The 24,197-nt window shown below is 42.2% G+C and overlaps 2 protein-coding genes across 2 annotated transcripts; one reads left to right on the top strand and one right to left on the bottom strand.

Annotated features, from left to right (window-relative positions):
* Positions 1–2,482: 2,482 nt before the first annotated feature.
* slc35a5 (solute carrier family 35 member A5) lies at positions 2,483–8,930 on the bottom strand. Its single transcript, XM_079731459.1, has 10 exons — positions 8,878–8,930; positions 8,016–8,193; positions 7,694–7,792; positions 7,474–7,607; positions 6,996–7,063; positions 6,537–6,725; positions 5,884–6,084; positions 5,640–5,767; positions 5,013–5,281; positions 2,483–4,102 (listed from the first exon to the last, which is right to left on the bottom strand). The coding sequence occupies exons 2-10, from the start codon at positions 8,140–8,142 to the stop codon at positions 4,034–4,036; spliced, it is 1,284 nt and encodes a 427-aa protein (XP_079587585.1). The 5' UTR covers positions 8,143–8,193; positions 8,878–8,930; the 3' UTR covers positions 2,483–4,033.
* A 657-nt stretch (positions 8,931–9,587) lies between these two features.
* Positions 9,588–23,706, top strand: LOC307072513 (coagulation factor V-like; the record flags this gene model as incomplete). Its single annotated transcript, XM_079731825.1, has 25 exons — positions 9,588–9,751; positions 10,222–10,304; positions 10,583–10,705; positions 11,187–11,396; positions 12,602–12,763; positions 12,937–13,158; positions 13,284–13,449; positions 13,542–13,722; positions 13,802–13,898; positions 14,178–14,383; positions 14,748–14,895; positions 14,998–15,210; positions 15,316–17,215; positions 17,637–17,805; positions 18,030–18,266; positions 18,434–18,659; positions 18,817–18,993; positions 19,214–19,330; positions 19,617–19,688; positions 19,784–19,869; positions 20,047–20,202; positions 21,319–21,463; positions 21,651–21,802; positions 22,021–22,203; positions 22,364–23,706. The coding sequence occupies 25 exons, from the start codon at positions 9,588–9,590 to the stop codon at positions 22,508–22,510; spliced, it is 5,742 nt and encodes a 1,913-aa protein (XP_079587951.1). The 3' UTR covers positions 22,511–23,706.
* Positions 23,707–24,197: the final 491 nt, after the last annotated feature.

Here is a 24,197-nt window from a genome sequence, read left to right as displayed (position 1 = left end):
TCTGGTGTCACTCCATTTAATTATTCTGCATCTGATCTTCCCATCTCCGATCATATGTTAATCTCATTCAATGTTAAGGTGACACTATTCAAAACTAAACTGCCCCGTACAATCTATTTTCGTGATATCAAGGACATTGATTCAACAGCACTGGACACTGGCATTTCTAATCTTCCAAGCATCCACTTTACATCCACCCCTGATGAACTGCTCAGTCACTACAACAGTGGCCTTCAAAATCTCCTGGATACCCTGGCCCCTTTAAAATCACGGACCGTTTCATTTACACAATCTGCCCCTTGGTTTACTCTTGAACTTCGCCAACTGAAAGCCAGAGGTCGCCAACTGGAACGCCTCTATAGGAAGACTGGGCTTACCATCCACAAGGAAATGTTCACTACCCATTTCCTCTTCTATAAGGATTCTCTGACCAACGCAAAATCCAACTATTATGCAGAAATAATCAGGTTAGGTTCTTGAAACTCTCGAGCACTATTCTCCCTGGTTCACAAAATGCTACGCCCACTGGACTCTCTCCCTGCCCATTTTTACTCCACTGACTCCTGTAATTCCATTATGACATTTTTTAATGCTAAAATTGACCAAATCCTTCAGCAGTTAGTCCCCCTGATCTCAACCATCCTACCCTCCCCTGACTTTCAAAAAGCTCATTCCCATCCATTCTCTGACTTTAACCTCCCCTCTGCTGCTGAAATTTCTGACCTTGTATTCAAATCTAAACCGTCCACTTGCCAACTTGATCCTCTCCCTACAATACTGGTTAAAGGTTGCGTTCAATCCCTGACCCCTCTTATAACTGCAATTATCCATTCCTCTCTCATCTCTGGTACTGTTCCGTCACCCCTCAAATCAGCTGCAATAACCCCTATTCTCAAGAAACCCAGTGCTGACCCCAGCAACTTCAACAATCTCCGCCCAATCTCCAACCTCCCCTTCCTTTCAAAAATTCTGGAAAAAACAGTTGCCTCTCAGATTCATGATCACCTCTCTCACAATACTCCTTACGAACAGTTCCAATCAGGCTTTCGCCCACTTCAAAGCACCGAAACAGCTCTTGTTAAAATAACCAATGACCTCCTCATGGCTGCGGACGCTGGACTACTCACCATCCTGATCCTCCTGGACCTGAGTGCAGCTTTTGACAGCATTTCCCAGACCATCCTCATCGACCGATTAGCCTCTCTTGGAATTACTGACACACCTCTGGACTGGTTTAAATCATATCTGTCTGGACTTACTCAGTTTGTCCAACTCAAAAAATTTAGATCCCATTCTTCCCCCCTCTCCTCTGGTGTACCCCAAGGTTCTGTCCTTAGACCCCTCCTGTTCATTATCTATCTCCTCCCTCTTGGCCATTTTTTCCGTAAATATAATATTCAGTTCCATTGTTATGCAGATGATACCCAGCTCTACCTGTCCACCAAACCCACCACGATCCTCCCTCCCACCTCCCTCTCCGATTGCCTCCAGGAAATTAGATCCTGGTTCTCCCAAAACTTTCTCAAACTCAACTATGATAAAACTGAAATCCTCCTTATTGGCACCAAATCCACCCTCTCTAAAATAAATAACTTCTCCATCTCCATTGACAATTCAGTTTCCCACTCTCCCCAGGTCTAGAGTCTGGGTGTCATCCTGGATAGCACCCTATCATTTCAGTCCCATATCAATAATGTCACTCGGTCAGCATACTTCCATCTACATAACATCTCTCGCCTGCGCCCATCTCTCTCCCCCAACAGTACTGAAATTCTGGTTCACACCCTGGTCGCATCGCGTCTGGACTACTGCAACTCTCTCCTCTTTGGTTTATCTGCTAAGTCCATACATAAATTACAATTGATACAAAACTCTGCAGCCCGTATCATTACTAAAACCCCCTCCATCAGTCACATAACAACTGTCCTGCAGCAACTTCATTGGCTCCCCATCAAATATCGCATAATTTACAGGATCCTGCTTCTCACTTTCAAGGCCATCAACAATCTTGCCCCTCAGTATCTTACCGAGCTCTTCCATATCAAGGCACCCACCCGTTCTCTCAGATCGTCTTCCTCCATCCAGCTCACCCTCCCACCAGCTCGCCTGGTTACCATGGGGTCAAGAGCATTCAGTCGCTCAGCCCCCCACCTCTGGAACTCTCTGCCTCATGACATCCAACACCCCAGTTCCATTATCACTTTCAAATCTCACCTGAAAACGTATCTATTCAGCCAAGCCTACTCCCTTTAAGTCAGTTGCATTCTTGGGACTAGAATGAACACACTGTTTTTCTCTTGTACACTGTTTTATTATGTTGTTGTTGATTTGTTTTTTTTGTTTTTTTGTTTACTATTATGGATGTTTGATTTTGTAAGGTGACCTTGAGTGTCAAGAAAGACGCCCATAAATAAAATGCATTATTCTTATTATTGTATGCATGTGAGAGGCAAAAACAAAGATATTTTGGCTGCATGCAAGCAAAAAGTGTAAAATAAATGATGAAAATAAAATACGTAGGTATGTTTAATAAAAAGTGTAGGCATGATTATTCCTAATAAAGCAGTAATGTGCAATAAAGTGACTACAAATTCAAAAGTAGGTATATGGGTTCATCACTTCAGTATTCAGCAGCTTGTTGGACAGGGAGAAGCAGGGTGCCAAACAGGGCCTAAGACTCCTTGCGTGACACTGGTGACCTCCTGAAAGGCTACCTACATTGAAGTTCCAGTCAGTGAATCAGAGTGAGTGGCCAGTTTCATAAGAATTCATCAGTCTTTTCTTTTGAAAACACAGCAGTATTTGGAGAAAGGGCCAAGAACAGAAAAAAAGACCAAAAATATCTAAAATAAGAACAACTTTACTATACACAGAGACATGCTGGCTAATGCTGCTGTGGTCAGCGTTGCCACTGCGAGCAGTGATGCAGAAGGGCTGTTCCATCACGTCCTGCAGTGTGATGCGCAATATTCTCAACACTCATTGTGTGGGTTGTTGGAAAGTCAGTGCCATTGCTACATAATTTAAACAGATCTGGGAATATGGATTGTGCAAGCAACTGAGACACACAAAGAGTGTTAAGTATAGTGATAGATTTACTATTTCACTTAGTTACCCATTGTTTTGATCAGCTTTTTTTTATCGTGTTCAAATTGAGGGAAAGTGCCAAAATACATCAACTATAATATGATTATATGAGTGCATTCCAACTGCAACTGCACACATTATATGGTCAGTAGCATTTGAATTTATTTTCTGAAAATTCAGTCAAAGGTTCGATAAGTTACAGACAAAAAAGAAAGACAAAAATAATAGAATGTGGAGGTACAGATCATCATCCCTTATTTCCCTTAGCATCCCTTATTTTTCTCTCTCACAGACAGACACACACACACACACAAACACACACACACACACACACACACACACACAGACACACACACACAGAAGAAGATTAACCCAATCCCTGCCATACTTAAGAATTTACTCAAGAATAAAAAAGAAATGTAGAAGTCTGATGTCAAATGTTACATCAGGAGCATCACATCATGGCCCCATCCCTCCAATAAGAATCAAAGTAATACCCAATGGACTCGTTTCACAGAGGCACCAGGGTAGGAAAAACCCAGGTGTCCTCCATGACACTCAGTCAGGTCTGCTCCTCATGTGCTAGGGCACGGGTAGAAGGCTTTCCTGTGTTTCCCTATGATGTGCTGTGAAAAGGGTCAATTGTTTCAGAGTGCACGATTCTTCTTTAACTTTTATCAGTGACAGCATAAGGTATCAGCAAGATACCACTTATGAACAGGCACATTTGAACAGCTTTGTACAGTACTATTGCAGTCACAATAACAGCGACAAATGATGGCACATGCCCAAAAGAGCACCCAAAAGGGTCATTTAAGACATTGTGCCTCTTCTCACTGAAGCATAAACACGGATACGGAATGGCACGAAAAGTACATCTGTGTGGCAAAGTATCAGACATGGCGACAAAGACCAATGTGTTGATTTAGCAAGGGAAAGGGCGGGGCTAGAGTGAATCCTCCTCTGATTCACTGTCCGTGTTGGGCTTAGTCAGCCTCGTCAGCTCCTCGCCATCCTACAAGAAGGAGACAAAAGTCACATATAAGTCACACATAAAACTCGATGGTCTAAAGACTGATAGCAGCAAGCTCAAATCTGGGTGAATGGGGTATTTCAGTTTATTTCGCTTCATAGTTGTTTTTACCAATTGTTGCTGGAGGAGGGGAATCTGTAAGCGCCTAAATTGGTTATCCACAAACACAGAACTCAGTCAGCACTAGTCGACTTTTCCTGGTTGGAACACAAGCGCAAACACCTTATCCGGACCACCAATGCTAATCGAAGAAATGTTTAGAAAGTTTGAAAATCAAGACCTTTTAGACTTGCCACTCCAAAATTAGATAGCAGTTTCTGGATTCAGGGCCAGTTCTGCTATAATAAAGAATGACCACCGGATCCGAGATTAATCACAAATAACTCCTAACACTACCGTACAGTATAAATGTTTGATCAATAAATGTGATCTGTAGAAAGAAATGAAGAAACCAATATCTTGTTGATGTAAATGTTGTCAATTCTTATGCTCACTTCAGAAGGACAGGCCACCTTAAGCAACTTCCCAGAAGGCAACACTAACTTGGTGTGAGCAGCCTCCCACAAAACGCAGTAGTGAGCGTTTTCTCTAATTACTTCCTCTACCTCAAACATCATGAAAAAAAAGACCCTCATCTGAACAGGCTATGTAAGACCTAAAGTAAACAACCCTCACGGCAATGAATTGGGTTTCATTTACACTGAAAAAAGATCGCAATTATGAGAGCCAGGCTACCCAGTCACAACCAGGGTCTTGTGTCAGCAGCTGTAGTGGTATGAGTGCTAGGGGTAGTAAAAAATGAGGTATTGTGCGCATTGAGAATGAGTGAGGGAGAGAAGCCGTTGGCAGAAAACTGGAGTGCTAAAAGGGTGCCTTCCTGTGTGCTGCGTACCCCTCTGGACCTCTCGAAGATCTCTCCGTCGACGCCCTGTGCGTTCTCCTGCAGGAGGCTGTACTGGTGGTCCTTGGCCCGGCTGGCGTTGTAGACAAAGATGGCGAGCAACACCACGGGCGCCTGCAGGAAGAAGTGGAGCGAGGGCCGGAACTCGAACAGGAAGATGGAGAGGCCCGTGACCAGCACAGTGGTGATCTGACCCGTCAGCACGTGGAACATGTTGTCTCTGAACTTCAGGATGAAGGCCACCGACAGACCCAAGGCAGCTGAGCCGGAGGAAGAACAACCACAGCAACAACGACACAAGGAATTCTTACTGGGTTTTGTTCAATAGGAGGAAAGACTTGATCTCATATTTGTTTTTGTCACAATTTTATAGCAATCATATAGCTATAGAAATATTATTCTAGCTAAATTATTTCTGTACTTGGTATTCTAGGTTGCATTACAGAAGAGTTGTGAACCTTCCGACAGATGAGAAAAGGTGTGAAATGACCAATGGATGCATGGTCCTCATATCTACACTACTCATGTACCTTATCATAACTCTTTAGTGAAATAGTCAATGTTAAATTCTCAATAGTTCTCCATGATATCATCAGGGTCTTAACCTGTGCAACTCACCAGTGACCAGAACCAGAGCCAGAGAGTAGATGCTATGGCCATGGAGGAGTCCACAGTGTAAGCTGAGGCCCCGTGCCTCTCTGCCGAGGCCCAGGGTCAGGCCGTTGAAGACCAGACCAAACGCATACCTACACAATAAAAGATATTGTAAGAGTGAAACTGACTGGAACAGATATTGCAAAACTCTTGCAAAAAAGCTGCCAGGATATGTGTTTGATTGGGTGTGTGCGTGCATGTCTCATACACTTTACTGTTCTGGATGAAGATGCTCTCGGTGAGCTGCTTCCCTTCCTTGAAGATCTTCTCGTTGTAGATGTTGGCCATGGAGGAGATGAAGCACTGGAGGAGGAGGAGGACGTGGCCGATGCCCAGCGACTGCAGCCTGACCACCAGGTTGTCCCTCCAGGCCTGTACTGCCGGCGAGGTCGGCCACCACTCGCCGGTACTGGAACACCACAGAGCAAATGCTTTGGTTTTCACTGAAGTCAAGAGTTCAGACCGACCGAATCTGGTTGAAGAAACTCTCCGTGTTGGGCAAGCCGACTTTAGTCACCACCAGTTGCAAAACATGCCGAGTATGTTGGCAAGATTGCGTTGGCCAAAACATGTAAAGATAATTCATTCTTGACATGGACTTGGCTGAAACCAAGGATGAGACTGTGCGAGAGGGGTTCTAAAAGGATAAAGAGTTAGATAATCAGTTCCACTGATAACTCTTCTCTTCTACACTGTATAAAATACAAAAATCTGTTTTTCACACACTGGTGTGTTGCTATAGAAACACAAAATACCAGAAGGGACTGAGAGCAAAGCATTTAAAAGCAGCTCATACCCATGTTTAATACAACTATCAATTGAATAAATACCCAATCCTATAATCCTCGCCCACTGGCCCACCTGCTGTTCCTCATCTGCTCCAGGAGCTTGGTGTACAGCACACAGGAGTTGGAGGGGGCGGACAGGGGGATGGCGTGCAGCCCCGCCACGGGCAGGGAGCGCTGGCTCTCTGCCGAGCCTGTGGTCAGCGAGACGATGGCCAGGACCAGGATGAGCAGCGCCGCCCACTGGACCCAGGAAAGACGCCTCCTGGGGGGGGAGCAGAAGAACGACAGGCCAAGGTGTAGCAGCAAGTAGGGCAGTTACAAATGGAATAAACCACGAAGGGTTGACACAGCCCGGAGATCAGCTTTCACCACAGTTACCGTCAGTGATCAGATATTGGTTACTCTTTTATAACGTTATGGTTTTTTTAAATGACCTAAATCATGTTTCAATGGGATGATAAAGAACCTTTCCAACAACAGCAAAACATCCATATTCTACGGCTCAAACAGAACATTAAAAAATGTCCCTTACTTCAGCACCAGTCTGAAGAGTACGGCTGTTGTCAGGATGACAAAGTTGGAGAATATCACAGCCATGGCCTGGGACAGAGAGTACAGTGTTAGATCATAAGCCAGTTAACAAGGCATTGCTTCAAACACAAAAATGTTGCCAGAAGACAAATACTGAAACTTACATCATTCAGTAATATAACAACAAAAATAAAGTAACTGTAAGAGGACACATCAACAGGATGATCTGTGACTGATAAACGTAAATAAAATTCCTTTCAACTTTTTTAAATCTCCATTTCCTTTCAAAATCTCTACTATAGGGATTGAAAAATCCCAAGCAACAATCTTTCAGGGTGTAACATTCCTCTTCACTCTGACTGCCTATATAGACAATATATTAAGTTTGTTTAACAATTTTAAAGTGTTGCCATGGTAATGTTGAACTATGGCCAGGGATCGACTCTATTGACAAGTCGTAACAGGCAGGGGAAGCTCACAGGTTGCAGGTAGGTCATGACGTAGAAGATGATGAGGTTGTCGAGGAAGTAAAGGAAAGCTGGAACGGACCACTTAAGAAAACTGAGGAAGTGCGGACCAGGAGAGAAACCCAGTTCTCTGCATGAGCGTCCCTCTGATTGAAGAAACACACACAGCGACGAATGAGCCCACGAGCAGCAACGAAAACGTCAGTGCAGTGCTTTGGTCAGTGATACTTACCTCGGACTATGACCCTTAGTGACATGACAAGACAGAAGAGCAGTTTGATCGCCTCCGCCAGGAAGTTGACAGATGCAGGGAGGAAGTCATACTTGTTTGCTGCAAGTAAAGTGACATTCGATACACGTACAATTTGAAAATAGTATATGAATGTGTGTACAGTAAAGTGAACTCAATTAGAATACAATGGGTCAGTAGGATTTAGGTTTCATTATGTGTATTTCATATCGAAATACAATCAAAGTACAATCTTGAACACATTGAGCTCCAGACTTTGGGAGACAAAAACTGTCATGAACGGTCATTCTGTCATGAACTGCACCTGCATTGGCTGAGTATTTGAGCAGCAGGATGCGACTGGTCCCGAGAGCGACAAAGCACAGGCCCAGACACAGGGTGTAGGCCAGTGAGCAGGTGCACAGCCTGGGACAGCGAAGGCAACACGCCATGGCTGAGGCCAGGGGCAAGGCGCTCTGCTGGAAGTCTCACATTAAAAGCTCCTGAATCAACCAAAACATGAAGATATGCATATGAGACCTAGTTTCGTCACAGTGAAGTTGTAGAGAATAGAGTGAAACAGGTATAATAGGACGAGAATGAAAAAAAACATTTTTAATTGAATAACATTAAATTTCATCACAAGGTCAATGGTATCAATGTCTGAACTAGGACCGCACAATTGTTCTTTCACTTCCGTACAGTCAAGGGAACAGATAAGACCATTGTTTTAGGTTCTACTCTGGACTCGATCTTCATGTTCTATAGAGGAATGGAATAAAGAGATGTCTAAAGCAAGACGCCACGAGCCTTTATCATGTAGGATATCGGGCTACACTGGAAAATAGTTACCCATTCACAATGCAAGTAGTACTGCATAGCCTACATCGGAGGTGGGGGTGATCTCCTCTATCAGAAGATGACTTACGCAAACATATTATAGTTTGTTACACTTAAGGCTTGATGGTGTGATTGATTTAAATAAAATGATTTTATTTTTGAGCTGGAGATGTATACACCTGCATCCAAACAGCAAACCAACGGGCAGTTTTCCAGTGTAAACATTGCAGCCATGATCAAAATTGAATTGTTACTGCCCTCTAAACTCTGCGTAAAATGTTCACCAGTAAGCCATATGAGAATGTTGAGGCTTGTCCTAAAATAACGAGTATCAAAGGGTTTCTTACGTATTGTTTTGTATTCCCCTTAACAGCTGTCTTTAAAAACTGTCGTGTTTCCTGGTTAATTTGAATACGCACGCGCCTTGTGCAGGGTGCAATGATGACGTCACCATAAGTTTCAGAGCTGCGTTCATGGAGTATATAATGTCATTTTACATAGTGCACAAAAATACAAAATAATAACATAGCACACACAATAATTTGATGTATCAAGCGTCAATACAAATTATTGATACAATTCAGAACCGAAATAGAACCTCAAAATTTCATGTATTATCATGCATATAAGGTTAAGTAGTCATTTTCAAAGCATTCATGAATACATTCACAGTAGGTATGATTATGTCTTTATGAATACAATGTATATTTATTAATAGTCCTACTCCCGAACCTGTGTAGAAAGATCATATTTTATATCTATAAAAAATAATTTATCCAGGAATTGTGAGGTTAGCATAGTTGGTCATACATTTGTCATCTTTATAGTTCTTGTACACAGATGATAGGAAGGAAACGCCCAGTCAAAACACAGATGGTTTCCATTAAACAGGTTGAATAAAATCTAGGCAACTTCTCTTTATGTGTTTGCTCGTGGTTCTGTGTATGTGTGTCAGTAACAGATAAAGCGTGTAGAGAGCGGAGCGTTGTGTCAGAATACGGTTTCCTGGCTTGAGGAACAGACTGTGTGGTATCATCTGTCATTCCAACCCTCAGATATGAGGCTTTGCTCCTGGGCTGAGCCCCAGTGTTTTGTGCCTTTCCTGGTTCTTCTGGCTGTTCTTCCACATGTCACAGCAGACCAGGACAACCCCAAGGAGAGACATTACTATATGGCTGCTGTTGAGATTGACTGGAACTACTCAGGCAAGGATTCTCTTGGGTATGCCTCTAATCCACTTGATTTCTACTTCTGTTAATTCATGTTTGATGTGTAGTGATGATTTTATTCATGTGCGATAACAGCATAAGGAACAGGTATTGTCTATTAAGTTGGCTTTCGTGACTTTTGGCATTTGTGAATTTGTGAATAATTAACTTTGGCATGGCATTATGTCCACTTGGGTAATGTTGCAAAGACTGTGGATAACTTGAGAGAAGCGGTTGTATTTGACTGCCAGTGCATGCTGTTCTAATCAGTTGAAAACATTGTAGTATGCTATGCAATCATCATTGGATAATATTTAAAATATCCTCATTGTAGATTCAGCTTTGTTACAAAGTTGCAAAGTTGCTTAAGGAACATTTCCTCAGCTTCCTTCTCCTGTGACTGGTTTGGTAATCGAATAAAGCTTGACTGGTGATGGGTGCAGTGGGTGGAATCACTTTTGGTACTTTTCCACCCTGCTTCAGGACCGATTCCACCTATAAGAAAGTAGTCTTTAGGGAGTATGAGAGAGACTTCAAGCAGCCCAAGAGTCATCCCTCCTGGCTAGGTAAATCATGTTCATCTCATTCAGTCTACAATATTCTAAATACATGATTTTTCCTGAATAGCTTTACCAAATGTACTACTATTAAGTAATTTAGCCCGATACAGTTAGTCATTTTTATTACATTAATCATTGCCATATTGTTTTCACCCACTAAAAGCGATTAAGTATTGTTCAATACTGTGAAAGTATGTGACATGATGAGAATTCAAATGACTCCAGCAGATGAAGGTGAATACATGACTGATAATGGATGAGGTGAATCGATGTATGTTCCACAGGTCTGCTGGGGCCAACGCTGAGGGCTCAGGTGGGAGAGACCATTGTGGTCACCTTCAGGAACATGGCGGACCGGGATTACAGCCTCCACCCACATGGAATCGCTTACGGCAAACAGTCAGAGGGTGGGTGCTTGCAGTTTCCCCTCGGCTTACTTGCATATCATGGCCACACTGAATCCGGTGGTTAACCAAGATCCAACAGGAAGTCTTGTTGAATGAACGGCATCAGTCTGGGATCCCCTCACAGAAAACCATAACCAAACATATAAGTGCTCTTCTGGAACAAGTTCATTAATACTTAAAGCAACAAGCCTTAGGAAGCAGAGACAATTAAAAATGTATCCAAAAACCCAAGCAGGTTTATAGCATAAACACAAACAAAGTGGACAAAGTTTCCCTCACATTTTACAATAAGCCTATTTTTTCAGCAGCCATTATAGGAACACTATCATCAGTGTTAATATCAGGATATGTTGCCTGATATATACATATATAGAAATATATACCGTAGTCAATTATGTGTTTGTTTTTTGTTTAATTGTCTTCCACTTCGCAGAAAAAAAAAAAAAATCCTTTCTATGAGACCGCAAACTGTTTCTTGCAGGGGCTTCGTATTTTGACAACGCCTCTCTGAAGGAAAAGGAGGTTGTAGTGCTCCCTGGTGGTGAGCACACGTATTACTGGAAGGTCCCCTCCGCCGTAGCTCCGCAGAAAGACGACCCCGCCTGCCTCACCTACACCTATGTCTCTCACCTAAACGTGGTGAAAGACTACAACAGTGGCCTAATCGGCACCTTGTTGATCTGCAAGCCAGGTACACCCTCTCCCTGTGTGATAACTGTTCAGACACACAACACAATATATATAGCAATGGCGGTGGGTCAATAGAGGGCGCTAGGGCGCCGCCCCTCCGTGAAATATTCACTTGAATATATCTGCCAACTATTAATCAACTCTTATCAATACGAAATAAATCAACAAAAATACATAGCGTTTATCCTCGTTTAATTGTGTGATATACTTGTCACTGCCAGCAACGATTTAAATGCGTCTGAACGTCAATGATTTGGGCTAGGCTAGTTATTGGTCATTCGAAATAAAGCCCTCCTCCAAGTCAGGGGCGACGGCCACGTTGAAGTCAATATAAGCGTGCTAACTTTTTGCTGTCTATCAAGCAGAGACAGCTTTTCATTGGCGCAAGAAAATTCGCCCTCGGGTCGCACCAGTGTGCGCCCAGGCCAATGGTATCGCTTTTCTTTTTGTTATTACCACATGATTGGACAATTCAGCGAATCAATCAAATAGGCTACCTCCCTCAGCAGCATTCGCGCAACAAAAGTACATGTAGAGAAGAGATAGATCGCTAACTAGCACAGAGCTGTAAGCACTTTCCACCCTTTTCAGTAGAGGAATTGAACTCCCCAAGCAATGTTATACTTAAAAGGAGCAAGTAAGTTACATATTAATTCAGTTTGTCGGCCTGTAGCATATAAACAAAATGAGTCCCATATTTTTAACTGCATTTGAAGTAGACATTGAGACTCAAAAAATAGACGCTATAGGACAGTGATCATGATTTGTCTCAATATCAGAACAACAACAATGGGTCAAATAGCAATGGCTGGTGGTGGAATGGCCATAAATTAGGTCTGTATATGGGGGGACCCCAGACCCCCAGACCCCCAGTCTATTACTATGCCCCACCAACATTTTTGATCACCAGCTGCCACTGATAGAGTGTAAGATGTTAAACTGGCAGATGAGAGAGGGTGAGTAATAATGTCCCAGTGTACTGCAACGCAATTCCTGTTCTCTTACTTTGAGCTGTATAGGCCACTTCCAATCCTAAAGCAGGTCGAATATGAGATAAACAATAACAACAACAAAGAGAGGGAGAATATATAAGGACTTTTTTGACAAAGAAATATCCAAAACCTTAGTTAGGGTGCCCCGATTATATGCATCGTCAGTGATATCTCTCAACTATCTCTCTCTACCTCGGTCTCTCTCTGATCCCAGGCAGTCTAAATGAGTTGGGCGAGCAAGTGCATTTCCCACAGGAGTATGTGTTCCTGTTCGGGGTGTTTGATGAGAAAGAGAGCTGGTTCACCCCAGCAGGCTACTCCTCAAGCAACCACGTGATGCACACTATCAATGGATACGCAGCGGGCTCCCTACCAGGTCAGTCCTCCTCCATCCTGTCCTCCAAAATGAGACATAGGTTGATTAGTCAGTTAGCAATTATATTTCATATTATCTGTTTACGTATTTAAACTATTTATTTGAGTTATTAACACATACACAGACAGACAAACATGGACGCACCCAAATAAATAAATGAAATTTCTCTCCAGATGTCGACATCTGTGCTCACAGCACCGTGAGTCTGCATCTGGTGGGCATGAGCTCCGAGCAGGATGTGTTCTCTGTGCACATGAACGGCCAAGTGCTACAGCACCGGGGCCATAAGATGTCCACCGTGGGGCTGGTAAGCGGCTCGGCCACCACTGGCAGCATGAGGGCCGTTCACCCAGGCCGCTGGCTCCTGTCCTCACAGACCAACAAGCACATGGAAGGTATGTTCACTCAAACCACATTCATTCAGTGGCTAAGGAGCTGGACATTCAAACATCTACTGAGTTAATATTTTGATGTATGGTAAGGCCAATATACATAAAATAATTAAATGTCCATATTGCAGCCGGCATGAATGGCTTTGTGGATGTGAGGACTTGCAAAGGCTTCGAAGCTAACCGACGTAGGTTGACCATAGAGCAGCAGCGCCACAGCAAGGAGTGGACGTACTACATCGCCGCTGAGGAGGTCATGTGGAACTACGCCCCCAAAATGCCAGCATACATTGATGAGTTAATACCCTTTGAAAAGTTGGCTTCTAGCAAAAATATACAAGCAGTGTTTATTATTACTAATATACATACTTAATTTTTATTTATTTTAGGGACTTCAAGGTGAATTACCTTGACCAGGGTAACCACAGAATAGGCAGGACTTATAAAAAGGCGGTCTATACACAGTACACAGATGAAACGTTCACCGTGAGGTCAGAGGAAAAGCAGAGAAAAGCAGAGGTCGGCATACTGGGCCCTGTGATCAGGGCCCAGATCAGAGATGTCATCAAGGTACGAGACAGACTTACTACCTACTTCCAGACTGAAGTGATAAGTGTACTGACTATATGGTCCCATTGATCTTTCACAGGTGGTCTTTAAGAACATGGCTTCCAAACCCTACAGCATCTACCCACATGGGCTGACGATCGAGAAGTCACAAGAAGGAGCAACGTATCCTGAAGGAGGTTGGCAACAGAACACTGTTCACGAGACAACAACAAACACAACAACAACAAAATGGATCATATAACACGACGATAAGCTAGACGAGCACGTTAACAAATTCATATCTGACCCGAGGAGAATAGAATGGAAGAATCCTAGCGGATGATGGGTCTGCTAGGATTCCATCATAACAGTATCTATGCTATGCATAGATACTTCCAATCCAATTGATTGGATGGTTTGGACTGCCCATTTCTATAAGAACAGAAGACAATAATAGCTTGTTGGTTTATTTCCAGGCAATCAGACCCATGCTGTCCAGGCAGGTCAGACACATCGTTATGAGTGGAAAGTGGTGGAGGAAGATGAGCCCCTGGATACAGACGCACGGTGCCTGACCTACCTGTACCACAGTGCAGTGGATACACCCCGGGACATCGCCTCTGGGCTGATAGGACCCCTCCTCATCTGCAAGAGTCAGTCTCTGAATGACAGGAATGCACAGGTAACACAACACTAGTCTCACAAATCAGACTTTTGATTAACATTTAAAGATGTAAACCAACATGTTTGGTCAGACATTTATCGACCGATCATGTCGCTGGAGGCAGGGAATAGTCAAACTCAGCCAGCTAAGTTAAATGTGATAAGGTTATTAAAATTGTTAAGGTTAAATTGATCCAATCTTTTCTTTAATCTGGTTTTGGGAAGAGCAACCTAAGGGTGCTGGTTTATAGGACTGCTGGATCCAAGATTAACACAACAGTGACACCTTGCTCCCAATAGTCATTTTAACAGTAGGTTAACTTAACTAAGAGGCATACAAGCTATGGAGTGTATTAATACGATGGGGTTTGTTTTGTTCAAAGCTTAAAACAGACAGGGAGCAGCATGCCATGTTAATGGTGTTTGATGAGAACAAGAGCTGGTACCTGGATGACAATATCCAAAGCAAATGTGGTAAAGAAACTGTGAACAAGGCAGATCCAGACTTTTATAAGTCGAATGTCATGCACAGTGAGTTTCCCTATCATTTATATCTTCCATCTGCCATTCTTCGTGTCCAATATTATTTTGGTTGGCAAACACAAATACAACTCTCTTTTCTTTTCTTTGCAGCGATTAATGGTTATGTGTTTGAGAGCGGTCAACTTTTGGGATTATGTAATGGGGAAACTACCTCTTGGCATGTGTCAAGTGTGGGAGCACAGGACTACATCCAGTCTGCTACTTTCTATGGCCACACATTTAATCTCAATGATCGCACTGAAGACATCCTCGGACTCTACCCTATGACAGGAGAAACAATCTTCATGAACATGGACAATATTGGTCAGTTGTGGCTCGCTACGATTTTGTGAAAAGCCCTCGTCCATGTCGATGTTTGATTGATGATAATAATACTAAATAACGTATCTTGTCTCCTGGATGATTCAGGGGTCTGGCTGCTCACAACTCTGAACTCCCAGGAGTCAACCAAAGGCATGCGATTGAGGTTCCAAGATATGGAGTGTACAATGTATAATGCGTCAAACAACGACTTTTCTGTGTGGGAACCCCCAACTTTGGAAGAAATCAAAAAGGAAAACGAATTGAAAAAAAAGCAAAAGGTTGAAAAGGAGAAAAATGTAGAGGTTGATATTGAAACAGAAAGGTACATAGACGAACTAGGCCTTAGATCTCTAAAGGAGGAAAGCAGAGACTCAGACGTCGAGCAGATAGACCTCTCTTTCCTAGACTATGATGCAGTTGATGTTTCTGTGCAAGATTCAAGTCCTTTTTCTGGTATCCAAAGTACTGCTACAAAGACGGATATGGCGATAGGCAACATCACGAAAGAGCCTGACTCAATTTCAATAATTCAAAATGAGACATTGTCAGCTCAGCAAGAGATATACAAAACAAACCTAACCATTTATATTCTGTTAAACAAAAGCAAGAGCGAAAATGCCACAAGGATCAAAAATAGCAGCGCAAGTCCTGAAGACAAGAACAATTTGTTGAGGGGTATTGACACTAGTGTCTCAAAAATGAAAGACAACATATCTACAAACCACAGTATGCCTACAAACCTTTTGCCTATAAACAGCACTTTTATTCCTGAGACAGCAAATGTAACACCTTATAATGCAACCAAACCTTTGATTTCAGGGGCTTCCAATATTAGCATGAACTTAGCAACAAATGTGAGTTACACTTTTAAAGCTGAGGGATTGAATTCAACTCAGACCATGGGAAACAAGACCTCTGAACGCATCATTCAGACAGAGAACATACATGAAGTGTTTTCTTATGTTGTACCCCCTCAAGGTCCCACTTCCAATAGTACTAATGAAATGGTTTGGCTGGATATAGAGGACCAGACAGGGTCTGCCTTGAATGAGGAATCTGAGATAAAACTAGGCGTCCAGCAGGGGGCTTTTGGAGATGGCATAAATGCTTCAGTCTTGCCAGAGATCAATGCATCTTCTATCAATGACACAGAAACATTTTATTTAGTGACACAGTTAATAATGGATATTTTGTCCAATGTCAGTGAGGTGGCCATCAGTGAGGAAATGCATAACCAAACTAAAAGAAAGGTTGAGATCGAGGTGGAGGGTATAATGAATTTGACATGGACAAACGACTCACTAAACACAATGTCGGCACATAATGCCGAAATAAAAAAGTCAATTTCTCATTCGGTTGCACAAATGATCTCTAACCATAGCAAAAGTTTGGCTGCCTTCCTTGACCAGCTAATTTCATCATCTTCAGTTGAAAGGTTCCTCAATGAGAATTCAATCTCTGGCTCCCCAGCACCTACCAGTAACCAGTGGCCAGACACCAGCTCTGAGGATCTGAGCGATTCACTAAGCTCGGACGAAATCGTAATCTACCTTCAAAACCACAGTTCAAATGCAATAGGAACTAGCCGCTTAGACTCACGGGGACACAACTATGATGAGAAAAGCCAAACGGTCCCTTTGAAGATCCCTAATGAAATTGTTAGGTTTCTTGGGTACGATGCCCCTCTTCCTGAAGATCAAATGACCTCAACCCCAAAGTTGCCCAGGAGTGGCCTGCCGGTCTCTCTTCTGGGATTCAATCCGGGAATTTCGCTCCGCGGAATGCAACCCAATGGGCCGCTGATACAGCCAGTCTCTAGCAAGGAGGATCTCATCAACATGCTGGGGGTCATCAGTGTTCCCCGGTCGGACTGGGGCGATTATAGGCTTAACGATCGAGATAATGAAGTCACCAAGTACTACCCTAAAACTTTGGGAAAGAATGGGAGGACGTATTTCATATCTGCTGAGGAGGTGGAGTGGGACTATGCTGGTTATGGACAGAGGTAAGTACATAGTCATTTCATTGACAGAAGGACAAACATTATGCAGAGATGTTTAAAAGTTGCAATGTGTAACATTCACCTAGCTCGTAGCTTAAAATAACCCGACATATCTGTAGTCAATGCTGTTCGATAGTGATTTCAATAATGTTCTCAATTAAATCACATCATATCACTTATACATTTTACAAATAATAAATGCTGTACCTCTCTATTGCTGTACAAGAATTTAACCATTGACGCAACAAAAATCCTCTCAGTCATGCCACCCAGGCAGCCGAGCTACGCTAGTTTGCGTGACACAGTTACACCGCCAGTTAGAGTGGACAAAACACTGGCATTGAGTTCCCGCCAACTAACTGGGTTGGGCTTTATCTTACACAGGTTGACTTTAAAGATACCATTTATCCTGTTGCATTCTTAGGAAGCAGGAAAAGACACTCCAAACAGGGCGGGAGACCAAATTCACCAAGGTGGTGTTCCGGGAGTACCTGGACAGTACGTTCAGTACCCCAAACCTTCGTGGTGAGATGGAGGAACACTTTGGCATCCTTGGGCCGCTTATCAAGGCAGAGGTTGGACAGAGCATTATGGTAAGAGCAGCAGCCCCTGCCTGCCACTATTCAAGAACATTTATAACACATTCAAATCAATCTCTTTTGGAGATCACATTCTATGATTTCCTTTATGTTTTGAGCTCTCCATTTTTTGTAGATGACAAGCCTAAATATAATAACGAATTAACAAATTAATAACATATTTTCCACATCAATCAATGACTGTAATCAATGAATATTGCTCAACCCCTTGCTTGTAGGTAGTGTTCAGGAACAGGGCCAGCCGTCCATACTCCATGCACCCAAATGGAGTATCTTATACCAAGGGAACTGAGGGGTTGTCCTACGAGGACGATTCCAAATACTGGTATAAGTATGACAATGAGGTTCATCCCAACACCACCTTCACATACTTGTGGGAGGTACGCGAGACGGCGGGTCCATTGCCTGGCGAGTCCTCATGCCGTACCTGGGCATACTACTCGGGTGTCAATCCTGTAAGTATAATTTAATATCCTTGGTCAGTTGGTGGTGCAGTATTCAAAATAGATTCCATGAAAAATATTATCGCTTAAGAAACACAAAGCTTTGAATGTATTCCTCCATTATATGGCCAATACGACTTTTTAAGTAGTAAAATAATGGACAATTTGATTTCTTCTAGGAAAGAGATATCCACTCTGGTTTAATTGGGCCTCTGCTGGTCTGTCGGAAAGATACCCTGAACACCAAGCTGGTCGATGTGAGGGAGTTTGCGCTGCTCTTCATGACCTTTGACGAGTCTCAGAGCTGGTACTATGAGAAGAATTCTGAGATGATGAGGAAGAAGAAGAGTCCTCGACTTGGAAGAGCATTGGATCCCAACCTCAAAGAGAAGCTTCAGTTTCATTGTAAGAGGCCATGTTTGACTCAGATTATGAATGCTAGTACCCAGTTCAACCATATCCTATGAAGATCATATCCATGTTCTTGCCTACGAAGAGAAAACCTGGTAAGGATACACAACATTACCATATTCATGAGACCTTTCAACATTGTGACCCACAGCCATCAACGGCATTATATTCAGCCTGAAGGGACTAAGGCTTTACACCAAGCAGCTGGCGTGCTGGCACCTGATCAACATGGGTGCTCCCAACGATGTTCACACTGTCCACTTCCACGGACAGACCTTCACCCAAATGAACAACAGCTACCGGCAGGCTGTGTACCCACTGCTGCCTGGTCAGTAGTCACTGCTCATGCTCTCTTTAATGGTGCAATGTTGATCCATCAGTGGTGTGAACAAATATTTTGGAAGTGATAGGGGTATAGAAAGCAAAGAGAATTCATGCAATGCTTGACTTTTCATATTGAATAATGATTTCCCTTTTTTAATTTTGCTCATGAGCCATTTCTGTTATGCCATGGGCTCAGTCTCTCACAGTGCCATGCTCTTTCCCAGGCGGCTTTGCAACTCTAGAGATGTGGCCATCCAAGCCTGGTCTGTGGCAGCTGGATACAGAGGTGGGCGCCATCCAACAGAAGGGAATGCAGACCTTGTTCCTGGTCCTTGACAATGGTGTGAGCCGGTCACCAGCAGTATCTGTCCGGGGGATCAAACCATCGTAACAATCTCTCCCCAATTCCAATATAATTTGTCATAATCGCTTTCTTGTGCAGTTTCAGCCAAAGAGCATTTTGCAATTTGCCTGCCACAGATTTAAAGAAAAAAATATATAGGACTTACATCTTTGTGATAAGACATAAGTACTTGGTATAGCGATTCACTGGATGATGACACAGACCCGTGTTGTCCTTTAACACATTCATTTTGTAAATGTTAATATTTTGTATGTTTACCCTAGAATGTTCCAATCCTATGGGTCTCGAGTCCGGGAGTGTGAAAGACAGCCAGATCACATCCAACCACGTTAGAGGTATTGTGTCATGGCTTGACACACAACCACACATGCGATTGAGAGTAGTATACGTTATCACTAACACCAAAACTATTTTTTGTCCTCTTTTAAAGAGTACTGGGAACCACATTTGGCCAGACTGAATAACCATGGTAAATACAACGCATGGAGTACAGATAAGGACAACAGCTGGATTCAGGTGTGTGTGTGTGTGTGCGTGAGTGTGTGATTGTGTGTTTGTGTGTGTATGTCGTTTCAGACAATTACATGTGTACACACTAGTATCCCAGCAGTTGTTGGCCATTCAAGGGTATACTATGCTCGCAAGGTACGTGATGCCACAGAGAAGATCTGACTCATTAACCCCTTGATGCAGGTGGATTTCCTGCGGCCAGTGGTGATAAGCCAGGTGGCCACCCAGGGTGCCAAACAGATGTTTCATTCCCAGTACGTGGTCAACTACACCATCTCCTACAGCACAGACCGCAAAAGCTGGATCTTCTTCAAGGGTGACAGCCCATCATTTAGAAAGGTCAGTGCAGCAACATGAATGCCCTCAGTAGTATATCGCTGGTTCTCAGACACCACACTGCTACAGCAGGGGCTTTATTTATTAAGGATTGGAATACGTTTTAATGCATTGGGATGAAGGTTTACCCTGAGGGCTTTACTTACTACGCTCACCTCTCAAAACCTCTTCTGAACTAGATATAATCCAAACAAAAGGTATGTAATCCCTCCCTGAGAAGTCATACGAAGATGTAAACAAAAACACAATTAGTGTGAGCCTAGAATGACTTACGATAGATGTCAATACGATAGAGATGTCTGGTCTCTTTATATGAATCAGGCCATTATGGTCTTATACAATATCAACTTAGGGGTTCTAACACAAGACGTTGCTAGAAATTATTCAAAATTTGTAGGGATCGAGATGGGAACTTGGCCATTCCAGACCTTTCAACCAGGGGGCATCTTGGGATTGCTCTGTGAAAATTGCGGGTTGCTTTGCGAAAAAAAGGCAGACCCTAACCCTAAAACATGGACCCCATGCTCCTGGGGCTTAAAGGGTCAATGATTGGCGGTTTTCAAGTGTCAGGGTGGGAGGACCTCCCTGTCTCCAAAACTGACATTTACATAAAATTCTTGTCAACTACGTCTTGCAGTCAAGACTTCTGAGAGGCTTGGTCAAAAAAACTGCCTGTTTGGGCAAACTTCTTTCTGTAAGCACTAGAAATCTAAATCTCAGATTTGTTGTTCCTGGGACCCAAGTTTTGTGGCATCTTTAGCCATCTCGAAAGGGGGAGATGGCTAAAAGGGGCGTGACCTCCAACTGTTGAGTAAATGTGCATAAAACAGTGGGCGTTTCTAGTTCCCTATTTTCAGTGGGATGGAGATGTAAGTTTCTGTCTTAAGGCACGAAAACACAGCAAGCCTGTGGACAAGTTTTTAAATTCTGGGGTCAAAAGGTCCAAAGGAGCTCACACCATGCCCCTTATGAGATTAAAAGATGTCAATTTTGCTCGTTAATTTTTTTTGTTATTATATAAAAATGAAATAATGAAAACTACATTTTTTATCTTAAGTTCTCTCCGTATCTTGCTTCTGTCTCTGTCCCTCTATCTTCTCTTGTCTGTCTATTTTGAAGAGTTTCCTAGGAAACAAGGATGCTTCTGGTGTGGAAAAACAAATACTGTTCCCTCCTTTGATTGGACGCTACGTTAGATTCCACCCAAACCACTGGCATAATACAGCCATGGTCCGCATGGAAATGTATGGTTGTGAGCTTGATGGTGAGAGGATATCAACATGATTATAAATGTAATGTCTTAGACAAATAAATCACTTAAATTGATACAACTTGATTTAAATGTTGATGTTTGCCTTTGATGCAGGTATGTGATGGAGATTGGAATAAAGTGTCTTAGAAGAGGAATACCCTAACCCTATAAGTTTTGACTAACAGCCCCCGTGTTGCAGGTTGCTCTGTGCCTCTGGGTATGGAGGATGGACTGATCAAGGACCATCAGATCACAGCCAGCTCCAGAGCCACCAGCAGGTTTGGTGGTCCCTGGAACCCATCTCTCGCTCGCCTCAACTTACGGGGAATAGTCAATGCCTGGAAGGCTATGGTACAGATGATAGTACTGATAGATAAACTCAAAAACACAAAATATAGCAATAAACAACACTAGTTCAACAAAAGTACCATTAAAAAGCTAATTTATTAATGAATTGTACAAATGTATTAATTGATTGTACTCGCTTATGATTGAATACATTTTAGTTTTTTTTTATAAATTAATTACAATAAATAAAGTAATATTCTTTCATGTATTTTTGGCTCCAGAATGCAGACTTGAACCAGTGGCTTCAGGTAGAATTGACCCAGGTCAAGAAGATCACAGGCATCATCACGCAGGGAGCCAAATATATGGGCAAAGAGATGTATGTCGTCTCCTTTACCCTGGAATACAGTGAGGACGGCGTACGCTGGACGCAATACACAGACGACGAGGAACATACCTCGAGGGTAAGTTCTAGCGGAGATTCCGTTTTTAAACAGCTTTATGGCAGGCACACAAACGTGTATTTGTTTGTGATTATTTGTGGCTGATTGAAGGTCTCCTCATAGAAAACATTGTGATTCTAAACTTTTTCCTTTCTTCATCCTTCTTTTTCTCTGAGTGCAGAGGTTTTTCGGGAACACAGATAACAATGGCCCTGTGAGGAACTACATCTACCCACCCATCTTCTCCCGATTCATCCGGGTCATTCCCACGAGCTGGGAGAGCTCCATCACCATGCGAATAGAGTTGCTCGGCTGTGACTTTGAGTAACAGACTCATGCACACGATCGTCGACACATGCACTTTCTGTGAAAATATGAATGGCTATAACGCGTGACGCACGTGTGTCGATAACACAGTGGACGGGAACCTTTCGGCTGGGAGTCAAACAACATGCCTATAAAGTCATGTATAGGACCAGGAGAAACAAGTCGCTTCACTCTACTACATAAATACACACTTTTGCATCCAGTTAACTGAACCCAAAAAATAGGTATTTAGGTGTTAAAGCCTCACAGCATTTCTATGGAATCAACTTCGTCATATGAAAGGTTCTAAGTAGTCAGAAAATATGATAATGTTGATGTATTGACGTCCCGGTTACAGATAAAATTGAAAGAATCAACCAAACCACGCATAATCACGCACCTCAAAATATATTTTTTTATGATATGGAGATTTATGTATGGATTTGTTGTGTTTTGTGTTTATAATGTTGCAAAGTATTTGCGTACTGCTGTCATATTCCAGAACGACACAATTTATGTATATATTATCTGCAAGACATAAATAGTTGTTTGTATTATGAAGGAATACGGATGAATCTATAAGTGTTGGTTTCAACAGGTTTGAATTTCATATAGTATTATTCATTCTTCTCTTTCAATAATCTGTATAAAAAGAAAAATAGATAGTCATATTGGCAAAAAAGCATGTTCGTTTTATGGAGAGCTCTGCTTGCCAATAAAGCACTTGGAATCTTGGGAGAAAGAGACTAACACAAGCACACAGACATGCAGCCAGAAAAGACGTGAGGGGGAAAGGGCCCTGATGTGGTCGTTATGGTTTGTGTAAGAAATTAAGTATTCCTTTAAACTGCTGTCTTTAGAAACCTTTTCCTGGCCTTGTGGAGGGTAAAATGATGATGTTGACATAAGTTACAGAGATGCGCTCATGTAGTAAATAAATCAACAAATTAATCAAATTAACCGCATAGTCCATAAAATAACAACAATCACATTTCACACTTCATATGAATAATCTAATACAACAAGCGGCATTAAAGATTACGGATAAAATTCAGGTCCGATATCTTTTTAAAAAGTATTTAACCTCAAACAGACCATATAATTATATTATTATTATACCTATAATAATATTTAAACAGCGATCTGTTTGTGTACCAACATTTCATGTTTTTCAATACAAATAAGAGCCTATGATCTATGTTAAACCAAATAGTCCTATTCTTCTTTATTACTTACTTTATTACTAATTTTCTAAGCATTTATAAATAAAAGAAACTGAAAGTATGGCATCATTCAATGTCTCTATATCTTTATGAATATAATGTATATTTATGAATAGTCCTACTCCTGAAGCTGTGTAGGGCAGAACATCCTTTATTTCTATAAGAAATAATCTATCCAGGTTAACAGGGCCAACATTCAGTTTGTTAAACAATAAACAAAAACAACAATCTGACTTAAATACAATGTAGGTCTTATGATTGTTTGAGGATCTGCAAAAAAAAATGCCAGAAATTTTGATGTATAATTGCTCGTGAAATTGTCGTCTTTACAGTACTTTTGGATAGATGATGGAAAGGGAACGCCCAGTCAAAACACAGATGGTTTTCATCTAACAGGTTAGAAAAAAAAAAAAAAATCTAGACACAGTTCATTGCACTGGGACCCACTGAGTCATCTTGTCTATGTGTGTTTGCTCGTAGTTCTGT

Source organism: Pollachius pollachius (genome assembly GCF_949987615.1).
Source record: "Pollachius pollachius genome assembly, chromosome: 3".
Taxonomy (NCBI): Eukaryota; Metazoa; Chordata; class Actinopteri; order Gadiformes; family Gadidae; genus Pollachius; species Pollachius pollachius.
This window is presented reverse-complemented; position numbering and strand designations above follow the sequence as displayed.

What these genes read in the sequence shown, in the direction of transcription:
- slc35a5 (XM_079731459.1), bottom strand. Translation starts at nt 8,142, where the DNA reads ATGGCGTGTTGCCTTCGCTGTCCCAGGCTGTGCACCTGCTCACTGGCC. An exon ending in TCATGACCTACCTGCAACCT is followed by an intron (nt 7,064 to 7,473) that starts GTGAGCTTCCCC and finishes TCTCTGTCCCAG; the next exon opens with GCCATGGCTGTGATATTCTC. An exon ending in GGCTCTGGTTCTGGTCACTG is followed by an intron (nt 5,282 to 5,639) that starts GTGAGTTGCACA and finishes CCTCCGGCTCAG; the next exon opens with CTGCCTTGGGTCTGTCGGTG.